Source organism: Solea senegalensis, linkage group LG18 (assembly GCF_019176455.1).
Source record: "Solea senegalensis isolate Sse05_10M linkage group LG18, IFAPA_SoseM_1, whole genome shotgun sequence".
NCBI lineage: Eukaryota > Metazoa > Chordata > Actinopteri > Pleuronectiformes > Soleidae > Solea > Solea senegalensis.
This window is the reverse complement of record NC_058041.1, coordinates 4,540,771-4,556,634: the sequence shown is the minus strand read 5'-3', so window position 1 is coordinate 4,556,634 and position 15,864 is coordinate 4,540,771. Positions and strand designations below refer to the sequence as shown.

At 39.9% G+C, this 15,864-nt stretch overlaps 1 protein-coding gene across 4 annotated transcripts in view; it reads left to right on the top strand.

The window, feature by feature from the left end:
- Positions 1 to 450: 450 nt before the first annotated feature.
- mrtfab (myocardin related transcription factor Ab) overlaps positions 451 to 15,864 on the top strand; it is a 43,770-nt gene continuing 28,356 nt past the window's right edge. Inside the window, exons 1-3 of one of the 4 annotated variants that reach the window (XM_044013397.1) lie at positions 451 to 700; positions 2,133 to 2,194; positions 7,981 to 8,166. In XM_044013397.1, the coding sequence (XP_043869332.1) occupies positions 7,995 to 8,166 (172 nt within the window). In that variant the 5' untranslated portion in view covers positions 451 to 700; positions 2,133 to 2,194; positions 7,981 to 7,994. Of the gene's footprint in view, positions 701 to 775; positions 908 to 2,132; positions 2,195 to 7,980; positions 8,167 to 11,487; positions 12,043 to 15,864 lie in introns of those variants that run through there. The other 3 variants (XM_044013401.1, XM_044013398.1, XM_044013402.1) reach the window with 3 other exon arrangements.

Here is a 15,864-nt window from a genome sequence, read left to right as displayed (position 1 = left end):
TAAAAGGGACAAAATTAGTTTTTTTACCACTGAATTTACATTTATGAATATGGAATTTTGCCAATAGAATCAATACATTTATAATGAAGTACATATTCTCTCTATTTTGAGTTCTATAAAAGCAAAGTAATACATTATCCCATAATAAAACAAAGTCTTTATAAGTATGGTCAATGATGAATCTGCTGAAGTTTTCCAAAATGATCTGGTGTGTGAACAATACCAAAAGAGGTGTAATTCATACTGGTCACAATGAAATAACTATTCAAAATGACGTCACAGATATATGTAATAATGGTAATAAAGTTAGTCAAACTTGGCGATTTAAATGTTGTTTTGCAAACCTGTAGCTCTTGAAGTGCATGCAGTCTGACACTAGAGGGAGACAAAGACTTAGCAAGATGGGGCTTATGTGCAGTTTTAAGCACAACAACACGCCTTCACTCTTTAATTTACTCTGCGTGGTCACCTCACGTCAAATAAATATAATATTTGGGGACAGGGCAGCGCTGTATGTGTGCGACAACTGCAGACAGGAGCCGTGACAGAGCAGAAGTCGTACAGTGCAGGGGGAGCTGTGTCGCGAAGGAAGTGGGCTGCTGGGTTCCACGCAGATGAGGCTTTTCCGGTCAAAGTTTCCTTTGTGATTCGGAAGTCGTTCCTGCTCACAGTCCCAACACACAAGCGGCGACCATGATAAGTAAGCAAAAAACCACGTACATTAAATACGCAGCTCACTCACACACGCTTGTTATTTATGTCGCAGACAGACGTGACTGCGTTGAACAGCCTGCTAGCGGCTAATGCTTGGTTGTCGTTGTAGCATGCTAGCGCTACTAGCTAACTTATGATGACTACACTTGGTAGATGAGCTTAACATGTTTCTAAATGTTAGCCACAGCTATAGGTAAGTACTGTAATGTGTATATATAGTAATATTTTACGCTCATGATGTCGTTTGTGTGCGGTTTGTACGTGTTATCTACACTTTATAACGCGTTTAGTGACTGTTGAGGGTTAACTCCCACCCAGTCAGGCTAACAATAGCGTAGTATGTCTCTGTTTTGGACTGTGACAGCTGCCGCTGCCTCATATGACATCTATGAAGAGGCCTACAGTAGCATAGGATCATCTAAACTCCACTTGGTATTGTATTTTATATCATTGGAAAGCCCGATTAGCCACCTTCACAGCGTGGTACAACTTGTAAGGATCGTGCATTTGTGGAATGTGCAACAGAGCTAAAGAAAATGTGCTCCTGCAATATCCCCCTGTTGGTATTCACTCTCGTTTTGAGAGTGTTGCCAGGTGTGTTCTGACACCAAATTGATAGCACATGAGATTATGGAGCCAGTGGGATCCCATGTCTCTAGAATCTGGGAACTAACTCTATCCTCCAGGATGACAACACTCTTCCACAGAGCCAGAATCATCACAGAGTGTCTCTAGAATTTGGGAGTGGAGAGGATAGAATGGCCTGCCATGAGTCCAGACCTCCACCCAATTGAACACTTGAGGGATCAGCTTGCGTGTGCTGTGCGTGTGCGGAATGGGATGCCACCCCACAACAAGATGTGACCCGACTAGTGAGCAGCATGAGGAGGAGGTGCCAAGCTATTGTGGCTGCGTACAGATGTTCCACACGCTACTGAGGTCCCTGAAATGAAAACGAATTGTCTGAAAAAAAGATGTTGTTTTTTCTTAATTACTGTGGGAGACTGCAGTCTTCCAATCCACCAAACAACACAAAACCAGACTGAACACCAACTGGAGAATTTTGGCACATTTTTTGGGGCGCTACCCACACATTTAACTGTTGCTCATTCCACAGAAGCACAATCCATTGTATCTTGTTGTGACTAATTAGGCTTTTCAAAAGTATACAATGCAACACCAACTGGTAACAACTGAACAAATTTTTCCAAACCTTTCTGATGAATGTATATCATCAGCCCTCATCTTCAGCTTATCCTTTAGCCTCTTTTATTTACTACACTAGGCTCTTCTACGCATGCCCTGCTCACAGTTGTTAGCATGTTCTTCACCAGCATAAGCCGAATTATAGTAATGGAGAATGAGGTTAAAAAGATTATTTTTCCCACTAAGGTTTGCTGTTTTTATTTCCCCATCAGAGCCGTTTGAAGCAGTGTCCTTCTGAAATGGGAAAACGTCTCTTCTGGATTTTATAACACAGGTAGGCATCCACTTTATTTACCTTCTGGTTGAACTTATCGGTCTTGATTTACATTGCAACATTTGGAGGGTAGGGTCTGATGTTGGCATTAAAAACTGGAAGCATTGATCTATTCTATCTTTTTAAGTGGTTTACCCTGCTGGAGGTGGTGTAATGATGTCTGGGATATTTTCTTGGCACATTATGGCACCCTTTAAGTACTTTAAGTAGTATTGTTTTATCTTCAGTATTGTTACCTACTGTATTCATTCCTTTATGACCACAGTATACCCATCTTCTGCAGTATAACAGATGCATCTCAAACTACTTTATCAAACGAAGTCATTAGTGAATTAACTAAATTAATTCACTGTACTCCAACGTCACCAGATTTAAAAGTAGTAGAGAACCTTGATGTCAGATGTGACAGAATGGGAGATAATCCTAAACATCTGCATGATTTTATAATTTCAATATGGACAAAAAAATTTGAAATTTAAAAATTCTAAACGTGTTATAAAGTGTAGATAACACGTACAAACCGCACACAAACGACATCATGAGCGTAAAATATTACTATATATACACATTACAGTACTTACCTATAGCTGTGGCTAACATTTAGAAACATGTTAAGCTCATCTACCAAGTGTAGTCATCATAAGTTAGCTAGTAGCGCTAGCATGCTACATTTATGTGATTACACAATTATGTGATGTCTGGGAAATGCCAATTCCAAGATCTCTGGCTCACCAAAGAAAATTACAAAGACTAAATTTGACCAAGATCCCAAGGACAATCACTATCTTGTCCACATGCATGGACAATGGATGAAGCGGCTCTTACAAATTGCCCTCCCATCTTCAGTTGTTTTGGCACATTTGGTCCTTGAATTTGAGGGAATTGGCCCTGGAAAATCATTGAAATGTGTTTGAATTTGAAGCCAACCAAGATGTGGGAACCCTGTTTACCAATTCAGTTGCACTTGGTACAAAATATTTGGTGTAGACTAACAATAGTGCATCAAACATTGTGTCATTGCACGGTCCTACCAGCCTGTGTCATTAGCCATGTCAACATCACTGAGCAAATCCTTTGGTATCACAGTCAGGAAGTGGGAACCACATCCTTTACCTGCCTGCCAGGAACTGTGAATGTGTCGTAACTCTTAGTTGTGGTTTCTAGTGTGTGTGTGTATGTGAAGGTGAAGAAAGCATGGCTGTCAGCAGGTGTGTGCCTCTGTGCGTACCATTATGATTGTGATACATTTTTGAAAGGCTAGTGTGGGCGTGTAGAGAAGCTTGCGTATCTCTACTATCTTGCACCAGAACAGTACACACTCTGCATGTTTGAACAATTGCACTGTGTTGGGAAAGTCAAGATAGAGCAACTGATGGTGTTGTGAGGATCTCAGAAAAGTGAAAAGCAGTTTTTTTTAAGTGTTTGGGTCAATTACTCTTGAATTTTAATCCTGTGACAAAGAGATATTCATCTTATCATAGATCATGTGTTGTCTTGAAGCCACTACAAACATTGTTGTCACTGTCAAATCACTTGTACACCATAATAGAGGGTACACTGTGTCCTAGATGCCAGTAATGCATTATCCAGGATTTGAGTCATTTCCTTGTGAAAAAAAAAAGGAAAAAGTATTATGTCACACTCTTACGTCTTATCCGTTTTTGCTCTGTGGCTGTGTTAACCTGTGATTTCAAGGTTGTAATATGATATGACTTGTTCAAATCGATGTGTAACTATATGCTTTGGCTGCTGAGTCAGCTCATTCTGACTAAGAAACCAGAGGATTTGCTAACTGATGCCGTCATTGCTAAAGACACAAAGACTGGCATGGAAGTAGAATGTGGGGGAGAAAGTTCAAACTGGAACCTTAAAATACACCATGTGTATGTTAATGCATACACATGGTGCAGAAAGTATGACCCAGCCCACAAAATGTCTGTGTAATCTATAACTTTTTTTCATCCCAATCTCACAGATCAGTTTGACATGGTTTTGAAACTTGCTACTTGTTTAGTTCATCTCCTATTGGGGAGCTTTTCCTTAGGGAACAGGGACCTCGGATAACTCTTGTTAACCTACCTGCGTTTCCAGTGGAGGAACCAAAGTCTAAATTAAGTTACAGGGAGATCGTTTTACCCTCAGAAAGGTCCCCGGTGGAGAAGTCGGGCCTTAAACACGTTTATGGGTGAAGCTAATGCTATCTAATGCTGTTTTTGGCAATTGTCATAAAACTGACATTTATTTATGTTTATTTATATTTATATATGTTTATTTCGGTCATGTCAGTTAGATCAATCATCATCACACATCGTCTTAGTGTAGTTCACACAATACACATAACCGAAAGGGAAAGTGGGAGAAGCAAAACCTTATCTAGTCCCACCCCCATTACCCACATAATACATATTTTCATCGTACAATACATAATTTCATCATACAATTATTATTGATTTATGACAGTTTGTGATCTTTATCTTTATCATATTTTTAGGAACATATATTTCGGAAATTACATGTGCTTTTCTGTTTCTCAAATAACTTCAGGCAAAAACAAACTTTAAAAGTATCTTTTTGATGCATGCACAATTGGGGATAAGGCGTAAGCGTCAGTTTAGCAAATTACACAGACATTTGTGCACAACACATGTCCAAGTCATGTCGAGAAAATTTGGTGAGTCAGGTGGTTTATTCACATGTGCACCGACATTTTATTGTGAGAGAGGAGAGTGACATCTCAGACAACACTGCCTCATTGTTTTCTGCTCCACCCGGCAGTAATGACGGAATCCCCCATCAGGAAACGCATATTTTCAGAGAGAGCAACAGTGAGATCAAAACACATGATAGCAGGAGGCTTTCCTCTGTAAACAACAATTAGTGTTTGACTCTCCAAGTTGCCCCGCTTAGTCCAGAGGAGAGTTTCACACAAGACGAGAAACACTTTTGTCAAACTTAGGTCTGTAAATCAAGAAAATCTCCTCCACAAAGCAGGTGTAGATAAATCAAACCCTTAACCTGAGTTGTAATGGGAGCATATCCTTTCAGGCTGCATGTTTAATCTCAAACAGTTTTGTGTTTAATCCTGCCATCCATGAACTTAATGATATTCTATCTTTGCGCTGACGGAGCAGTAACTTGGTCTCGAGTCAAATCCTGAAGGATGGGAACTGTTGAACATGAACACATGCCAGCACCATTTTGAGTCTGACTCAATATATATGCAATAGAAATTTGACTCCCAATAGTGTCATCTTGATGTGCTCATCCACCTTTGAAAAATTCGATTTAGTACCTTTTCCAAGTACCGATTTGCAGTACATGAATTTTAGTCCAGTTTACACAGTGATTCTGTTTTTTTTTATCTGTTGTCACGTAAACCTACAGTGTTTCACACAGTGTTCCTCCTCCTCATCACTACTGGGTCGGATCGATGTGCTGTTTTATCATCTAAGGCATTGAAAGTTCAGATTGTGCAGCAGAACATCAAATGCCACGGTTGTTATCAGATAAAACCTTATAAACAAATTTAGCGGATCAGGTCAAGAGATGCAGCATGAATAATTTGTTGTCATTTTCATCTCAGATAACGTGATATTATTGATATTTATTTCTAAATTTAATGCCTGAAATTGGACCTCCTTTTCATCCAATGCATTGATCTCAAATACTGTGCACTCTACCCAGTAATCATATTAGCTTAAATGAATTATAAATGAAGCTAAAAAAAAAGCTGCAGCTTATTAAATTATATTAACCCATTTATTACAGTTGTACTTCAGAGCTTAATTATTTACAGAGTTGAGTTTTCATGGAGACTATTCAGACTGTTGTTGGGTAAAACAAAAACAAATAGCAATGTGTGTTTTTTGGGGGATTTGTGTTGTAAAGTTAATGTCATTGCATCTTGTTTGTTTTCAGACAGCGTTTCCTGCCCTTAAGGTATGCTGTGCATATTAAACAAAATGGTAATCAATGAGCTTTAGAGATGCTGGTAGATGGATTTGTTTCTATGTCTTCAGGCTTTAACTGGCTGTTGGATGTAGCTTTGTATTTACCACACAGACATGAGGATGGTTTCATCTCCCTTCTCAAGCTCGCAACAGGAAAGTGAAGGAGCCATAAACCCTGAGCTGTTTAACCAAGCTTATGTTTGTCTGATCCCACTCACTCTGATAAACTCTGGTTGTTGATGTTAGGTTGCCACAAGTCAAGCTATTTACAGTAAGAGCCATTTTCTTAATTTTTCCCAGGGGGAAATTCGTCCCGCAGGCAGACAAAACAGAACATACACACACAAACATTTAATAAGTTTTTACAGCTTCCTTTATGAAACAGCTCCATCTCTGTGGCAAAGCTGTACGATGGGTTCAATGTGTGGAAATCACTCTTGAGGTTGTTTAAAAGTTTAAGGTGGAAAAAGAAAATCCATGAACAGAATTCTGTCCCTCTAGTGCAGCTGCCACAGCGACAGTCGTAAAAGCACAAACATGCAAATGCGTCCCTGTTGGCTTATTTAGCCTGGATCCTTACATTCTTCCTCATTGCATGGGTATTTGTGTTATGTGTGTGAGACAAAGACACACAGAAAGACAAAAAGGGTGCTGAGTTTCCTAAGACTGGCCTGTTGTAGCCTGTAAAAATGCCCGCAGGTGCCATTTATCTCTATTTTTTTATTCCTTTCCATAGTACTCGGTGCTGCTTGGCCATTGAAAGCAAACCAATGTATTAAATTTCTGACCCTATAATACTTTTGGAACAAAGAATGGACTAGGGCTTCAGGGATTACATCTTACTTACTGCTTTTACACCATTAACCGAATTTTAAACAGGAAAGTCCGGGTTTCTCTCAGGTTTCCCGCGGAGAGCTGTGGTAAGAAAAGAAAGAAAGAAGAACAAAACAGATATGCTCACTGATGAATTGAGAGCTATAACCTGAGGTGATCTTCCATCAGTGAGTGTTAACCTGAACTTAACCTGCTTTCCTGTCCAACATAATGCCAACACTGCCTGTACTGAAGTTCCAATTCTAAGTGATTGACAAAACATTTTCATACAGTTGTGTTTTTGGAGTTGTATGAACACGATTGGACAGTGTAAAGTATGACTGTTCATTAACATGGTCACATTAACATGAATTCTGGATCCTTTTCCTCCAACCATGTGGTCAGATCTCAGTTTTTTACACTGTTTGCTAATACACAAACCAACTCCAAAAAACAAATTATGTTTTTAAAGAGGCTGACCTTTGTCAATCTTTTAATCTGTCTGTTTTTCACCAAACTATTTTTATAATAGAGTGTTTTTATGAATTAAAACAAGTTTTATGATTTAATTCTGCTTCTTAAATGTGAATATTTTCTGGTTTCTTTGCTCTATATAACAAAAGAATCCATTTGAACTGAATGATTTTGGTTTGTAGAAAAAACAAGACATTTGGGAAACACTTTTTCAACATTTTCTGTCATTTTAAGGACAAAACAAATAATTATTTGAGAATAAAATAATCGACAAATGAATTGATTGTAAAAAGAATCGTTATTTACGTAGAGCTGATTGAATCAGAGCACCGCTCACGCAGCTGTAACATGAGATAGATTTTGACCATTAGAAAAAAAGAGAGACTGACGAATACAAATAAATTCAAACTGCAAACGGATCTGTAGTTTCATCAGCGAGTGATTTGGTCACTCAGGACAGCTACAGTTAATATCAGGTGTTCTGAACTGGATCAATTGGAGCCTTTTTGTTATGCACCGTTAACTAATAATTTCGTCTTTTTTTGCAAGGTCTCTCCATCAACATGGCAACACCACACCCACACAAAGGGGAGGAGCCAAGTACTGAAGTTATGGTCGTCAGTGGGACGCCAAGTTCTGTCCAGAGCCCTCAGAGCGAGGCAGTGACCAGTGAGCTTCAGGAGCTGACCCTTCAGCCTGCTCCCAGCCCGCAGCCTCTGCAGGAGCGCAAGAATGGTGAGGATGATGCAGTGCACACACAGTTTTTAGCAAATGTAATCACACACTCAAATGTTAGTACACTACATGAGTAACGCGGGGGACGTTGTTATCTGGTTATCTTTCAAAACAACCTCCTCAAATGTTTTGATATAAAGCTCTTATTGACTCAGGCAAATTGATATGAAAACTTTTTGGTTTTGTTTTGGTGGACAAACATATTTGCAAAACCTCCCACAATATGTGTTTATCGCAACTTGACCATGTTCCTGCTCAGTGTCGCACACATCATAACTGACACGCGACAGTGTACTCTGGCTTTGCATATGTAGGTGTTGGGTTCAGTTCCTTGTAATCAGGTGATGTACCACAGTCTGGCACACATAGTGGCATCGTTTTTTGCCCTTTCACCTTTCCACCTGACTCTTGGCTCTCATTACAAGCTTGTAATGATTTTGTAAATCGTCCCAAAATGAAAACAAACTTCAGTTTTCCCATTAAAGTCCTGTGGCAGCTTCCCACAATGGCAGACACTGACTAGATGAATTTGACTGTTTATAACATCAAGTTTGTATTTCTACATTCTCATAATAGTTTTCTGAGCCATTGCGTGAATGAAGGAGTGCTGTTTTGCGATGTTACAAATGTTATAAGTCTGTGTTTTGCTTCTCGAGTGACTACTTTGACGTAGCACTTCACATCCTTCAGAGCGGTGGCCTGTTTTTAATATAAATTCCTCCAAGCTATAAGAGTCCACGGAGAACATATTTAACAAGAAGTTAAATATCAGACGTGTCTGTACATTTTGTCCACTTGAGCTCACCTCATCACAGAGGTCGTTTATAGGCGAGATAAAAAACATGGCTTTAAGTGCTCAGGTGAAGCTGTGTATTTGTAGTAGAAAGCTGTGTGCAGTGGAGTCTCAAAGAAGAAGCCGCTGTGCTTAATTGGCTTGTTCTCCTGCACTGACCTCCATTACAGGAGATTAGAGTGTACTATATGTTTGCCGTGTGTGGAGACTGTGGACGTGAGACTCTGTTGGCGAATTGGTGTCCAGGGTTTTGCGTGATCTCAGAACTGGAGTGACGTGCATCATCTTTTGTTTGGTTTGAATCTCTGCGGAAAAATTGAGTTCACTGAATTTGGTTACATTCACTCAAAGAGTGTAAAAACAGATATTTGATCATGAAAATTCATATTTAATTGCAGTTTTGTCTGCCTTATGAAGCCTTGCATGGGCCTTGATTACTGCATGACAAGCATTAGCACCAGCAACTTGAAGGCATTTTTAAAAAAATAAGCACCGAAATGAGAGGTTTGACGTATCATGTCTTCATCCAACCATTATTTTCATATTATATTAGCCATTATCTATGTGATCTTTCAAGCACAAATAACAGTCTATTTTCTCAAACACTCTGCCCTCTATTAATGTCACATCCTGTAATGTAAATCAGTTTGAATTACTTTATATAAAGGTGCAACAAAGAGTTAAACTTGCCTTACTTTGTAAATTAAATGCCTCTTGTGTTTTTGACTGTTGTATGAAACAAGTCATTTTGCACTTCTCTGGGATGTTGAGATGGCTTAAACATCTGTCTCAAGTTTTTTTTTCGGTGTTGTTTCCTATTGTGGGTTGTACTTGCGTCATCAAATCAAATCAAATAACAGATATTTCTCATTAGACTCGGTTTGTCTCAGCCAGAACTGCCCAAAGTAAGGTTTCATTTGTCCAACCAGATTCATATATTTATTTTAAAAAATGAAATAATTTGTGAGATACAAATACTCTTTAAAATTCATATTCTTTATCTTCAAAGGAGTCACCTGCAGCATCACATTGAGAGGTTTTTGAAGAGCATGGTCCAGCTCTATGTCACTAGTGGCACTGATGGTCATTTAATGGAAGGCAGGAAAATAAGTAGTGAATTCTCACTTGTACTTTAAGTACTCAGATTCTTAAATACTGGCTTACCCACACCTTGAAAGCTCATGTGTGATGTGATAAACCACAGCCACACAGCCAGCTATTAAGTCTTTTGGCACTCCAAGGGATAAAGTTTGTGCACCTGGGTCTACAGCAGTTGTTGGAAGCACCTAGAATATATGATCTTAATTTTAAGGCACAGAAAAGTATATTTCCTTAATGATATCATCAGCAAGTACAACTTCAGTGGGAACGCAGAGATTGTGCTGCAGTGGTCATCCCTGGCACGGTACAACTCTTCCTTTTGACACACATACACACACACCTTGCTTTATCACACTGGCCATTGTTTAAAGCTGGGCGTTGGTTGCCCAGTTTTGTGGAGTCAGTTTGTTGACGGCCTGTCGATTTCTCAGGAGAGAAGGCTGGAGCAGTAAATGATTTGCCGTCGATCGGCGGCAGATAAAGCTGTCGATGCACTGCAATTGTCTCCCACCACAGGCTGCAACAAAAGTAATAAAAACAGAGGGATATGTGTTTATGTAACAAATATGATGGATGGTGTTTACATCGTTTAACAAATCTTTAAGAGCAGTCCTGTGACTGCTTGTCACAGGACCACGTTTACCTCATAGCGCCACACAAAGACACACACTCTCTCACACACAGCCTCGGGCCACCACTCCCAACTTTAAACAACCTCTCCTCTTGTTGGCCTGTTTTTTTTATACACTTAAGCCTCCTCACCAGAAAGAGACAAGTTTCTGCAGGTACTCCTGCAGCTAACCTAGCATGAAGAGAGATGCCTTCAGTGCAGCGGCTGATGCATGTATCTGCATGTGCACCATTCTCTGTGTGTACAGTTCATTGGGGCAGTGAAACAGCGGAATGCCTGCATACACGAGTATTAAACCTTATCTTTGCTTTATCTTTGAAAACAGGTTATGCAATCTGTTTATCTGTTCCTCAGTAATAGACCAGTGCTGGAGATTTATTGCTAAACACACGTCTGTGTGTGTATATAGGAAGAGTGGTGGTGTTTTTCAGGATGAGGATGAAAGACAAATGTTTACGTCGGTGTACATTAGTGTGCGTGCGTGTTAATACCAGCGAGTAAGTGTGTCAGCTTTGATTTAAGATGTACAATGAGGGCTGACACGACAAAAAGTCACTTTAAGATAAATTCACATATCTGGTTTTTCCAGTCACAAATGCGTGTCTAAATTGTGCCTGGTAGAACAATGTGATCATGAAGCTTTAAAACTTGGTGGGGGGGAAGACCATGAGAGTGGGGGCTGCAGTGTCAGGGGGAGGAAGGAGGAGTGAGGAGTGAGGAGGAGGAGGAGTGGGAGGTTGTGTCTGAAATGGCACTATTGCATAACTTGTCAGAGCGGGAATAGTAGGAACGCGAGTGGAAATGGAGAGCAAGAAAGAAGGAGTTGTGTTACTTGTTCATGAGGGTGTGAGGCTCTTTCTTTGCAGCGTTTTCTTCTAAAGTGGCAGAGAGAGCTCAGAGGGGGTGACCAGATTTTCCTTTTTTTTCTTTCTTTTAGTCCTTTTGAACAAGAAAAGTTCCTAAAGGCAGGAGAGAAAAAAGGTGCAGCCACGCAGATACTGGAACCCATGGGTGGACCTTGTTGTTAGCCAGGGAGCAATAAGGGACAGCTACAGACTGACACACGCCCTCTCTGCTGCTGGGGCATGCACACACTTGTAGATAGGCGGTCCAGGGACAGGGAATGTGAGGTGCACTGCTGCCTGTTTAGTACTAGTTGCCAGTTAGAAGAAAACATATTTAATTTGGATTTTTCTCCTGCTGGACTTGTTCTCCGCTTCCTACTGCTGCTGTTGTCTGTCACCTTTTTTCGCTTTCACTTGCACTGGGAGTATGACTCGCTGAACTTGCCGGCACAGTGAATGAAGCACACATTCGGGCATGGTGCAGTGGGATATGACTGTCAACTCAGGTAAAGTCAATTTTTAAGCAAACTATTCTTCTGCATTTTTGTTGACTGCTCTTTGCTGACTACTGTTGTGTTGTGAGCACTTGCATGTCTTAGTAAGTTAGAGGTTTATTGACACAGCAGTCTGAAGAGCCGGTTTGTTTGTGAAGGGCTGCTCTGTGTGCATGGCTGCCAAAAGTTCACTCAGAACCTTCAAACCTTTTCCTTCACCCATCACTCTCAAACAAAATCTCTTGGAGTATTAGTTGATATTCATAATTCTTAGCATGAGTACTAGATTATTAGCTATAACTATTACATTTATAAACACAAATCTGTCTCCTCTAGTCACAACCTTATTTGTGGTGAATCTATTATCACAGGTGGCAGCAACAGTGAGCATTTACTAAGAGGATCTCATGTGTGTTTGCAGAATTTAACAGATTTATTGAAGGCATCTTGAAGCTGCTTCTCTAATCTCCTCTTTGACTGTATCTCCTTAACTGCCTTACATTAGCTAAACAAGCTGTGACTTCTGCATTATACTTTCACTAGCTCAAATCTACATATTACAAATATATATATAAGTGTTTTTTGTCATTAAACATTTAATTCAGAGACAAAATAAGCCGCAAACCCCCAGAATCCAGATGTTACCACATAGGATAACGATGTCAAATGTGAATGCTGTGCTTTCATAAGTCTAAGGTAATGGAAAATGAGCTGCACAGTATGTGCTGTAGTGTTTAAATGCAGTTTTTACGAGTTCATTTTAGAGGGTTCACAGGTGGGGCTGCTGTGAGGAAAGGTTGGCAGGGTCTTTCGTGGGCAGACCAAGGGGGGAGGTTAACATGTCAAAAGGTGTGGTTGATTCATTTACCTTTTCTCAGAGAGGGACTGCCCCACCCCCTCCTCCCCAAACTGAAAAACAGACGAGGCCAGGCAGCACTGCTCCCTCAGGACTGACCTCAGTCCAGGCAGGGCCAGGATCCAAATGGGAGAGGTTTGACTGAGTGAAGAGGATCAGAGTAAATAGCTCAGGCTCTCTGACGGAGACTGGAGCCAGAGAGGGGGGGAACTAGGTTAGAGGCATCACACACTCCGCTCCAGATTTAAGTGGAAATGACCCACTCATCTCAGTCAGAACAGATTGTTCCAGTTCATTGACGCAGACTATGTCTACTACCGTGGCTGTGACTAGACGGTGGATGTAATTTTTAGACCATAAAAGCAATGAGATGTTGAGCCAATTCTGTCTTTAGTGTGAGTTTACATTGGGTTCTTGTGCATATAAGCAACATTTCACTATAAAACAGACCTACATTTAGATCTGTTGTTTGCCGTGGTGTTAAGTTTGAATTAAAAACGTGTCATTTGCATCTCGATAAACTACAGTGATTTATTTTGGTAAGAAATAAATGACCCCTGAGTATTGCGGGCATAAGAAATGACTGCTGACTCCACTGATTCCATCAGTGAGGTTGTGACCAATCACATCATCCAGATATGTAAACAAAAACACGTCTAAATATCGTTTTCCTCATCATCCCCGCCTCTTGCACAATAACATTAGCTCACATGTGATGTTGGCTCGCTAATAAAAAGGCTTTGTTTGCTTTCAGGAATCAAAAATGCTAACGTAATCTAATCCTGCACAGACAGGCCAGTGTGCCACCCCTGAGCATTATTTAAGATATAACAGCTAGATATGTAGCCTTGCAGACGTTTGCCTAGCCCAGCAGTGATTCAGGGAGGCTGGCGGTGATGTTATGTAACAGACTGGGAGGCTGCCAGCAGCAGAGGCCTACAGCACTCAATCTGGGTGAGAGGAGGAGAAAGTGAAGGGAAGAATGAGATGGGTAGACTGATTGATGGAGAGAGGGAGGTGAAATAACCTTGGATTTTTTAGCAGAGATAAGTCAATAATTGAAACTAAGACTATAAAAACTGTAGGAGAGAAAGGAGGTCTTAAGTTTCAGCACATAGCCAAACACGAGGCTGGAGGGAACAAAATCCAGGAGCATGTCCCGATGGGAACAGGTTTGGACAAAAATCCAGAAATTGTTGTCGGCTTGGGTTAGGTTAGGTCAAATGAATGATCCTTTTTAGTTCTTTTAATGAAACAGAGTGAAATAGGGACTATTTAATTTTGTGTTTTTTGTTAATTGCTTTTCAGAAAATAGGGAGTGAACATTATACACTCATAAGACATATGTGAGTACATATTTGAAAGTGATTGAACTTGTGTTTGTAAATGGGGTTTATTATTTACCACAGCACATTGAATGCAACACACAGGTTATTGAAGCCGTCCAAGGTGGATTTTATGCTTTTCCTCCACAACAACTCAAAGTAAACCGTGATGGTTGGATTGTGTAAAGACGGTTCTCACCTTTTCCCCAAAAAATCTAGTTGTAATGACCCGTCATTTCTGCTAGCATTAAAGTATTCATAACATACAGCGTAATAATGTCAGTCAAGGCAAACAGCCCAACTTTTCTGATATTATTTGCCCCAAGTCTGGCAGCCCCATCATCGTAGTAAAACATGGTTGGAGCAGCGAGGACGTCTCGGCAAACAGATGTGACTAAACAACTGAAGACCTAATGTTATATTTTAGCTTTCAGTCTAATAACATACAGGCAGAAATGTACTTATGTAACAGTTTTAGCAACAGGCATAAATCATTGATGTGTCCAGCATACCACACACACACACACACACGCACACACACACACACACACACACACCCACAGATGAGGCATGACTCACCACAACATGGACACAGACAAAAAACAACCTGGACATGCACTTACAGGCTTTGATAGCCTTCTATTTTCGCATTGTGTGTCCTGCCAGCACGGTATTTCAACAAGCTCTAACACACTCTTGAGTTTTTGATTTGTGATCCCGTGAACAATTACTGTCGGATAATGCAAGAGCGTAGACGAGAAGCTTCACTCACATCTGTAGCCTAAAGCTAAAAGAAAGGAGTTTTTTCAGCTTTTTTCTCGTAACAACAAGAACGTGGTGTCTGCTACGCCCATCGTGACAAGCCCGCTCATGTAGCTCAGGGATCTTTAACCACACGCACACACACTACTAAATCTTATTGCATGCACATCATGGCTTCTGTCCTAGACCATGCAGAGGAGCAGATAAGCATGCACACATCTTTTACTCATGTCATTAACATAAAAATCACGCGATTTGTCAGAATTCAATTCATCGAACTAACACGAAATTCATTTTTAGGTCTGTAAGATAAATGTTTATGCTCACATTTGCAAAACTTTGAGGGTTGCTAAAGATTTGCGCTTTTGCAGATAAAAATGGCTTGTACAGCTTTAATTTTAAAAGGATACATTTATAAGCACAACTTCAGTCAACTTCCACAATGTATGATAAATAAATGTAGATTGTTCATCATGCTAATTTTGTGTAGCCAAGAACTTACTGTTTTGTTTTGTTTTGTTTTTAATTTCTCCCAATATGCAAAACAATAGCAAAAGTGAGAAGATAATTGTTTAGGCTATTGCAAAAAGAAACATTGAAGTTGAATTTAAACTAGATGTTAAACTAGATTTGTATTGATTAGTTTCCGGGTAGTTAAGAATGTTTTTATTAGAAAACAAGAAAATCCTCCAAAGGGAGGCATTAAGTTTTTTTTGACATAGAAAATGGCAATTACACATATATTTATATATATTCATATATTTATTTATTATTTGTCTGGTTCTATGTTAGCAGTGAGCCCAAAGCAAAACACTGAATACTAAAATACTGAATACTTTGTGTTTGTTATTTCAAGTTGTCATGGCAATATATTTAACAAGGTATAACATG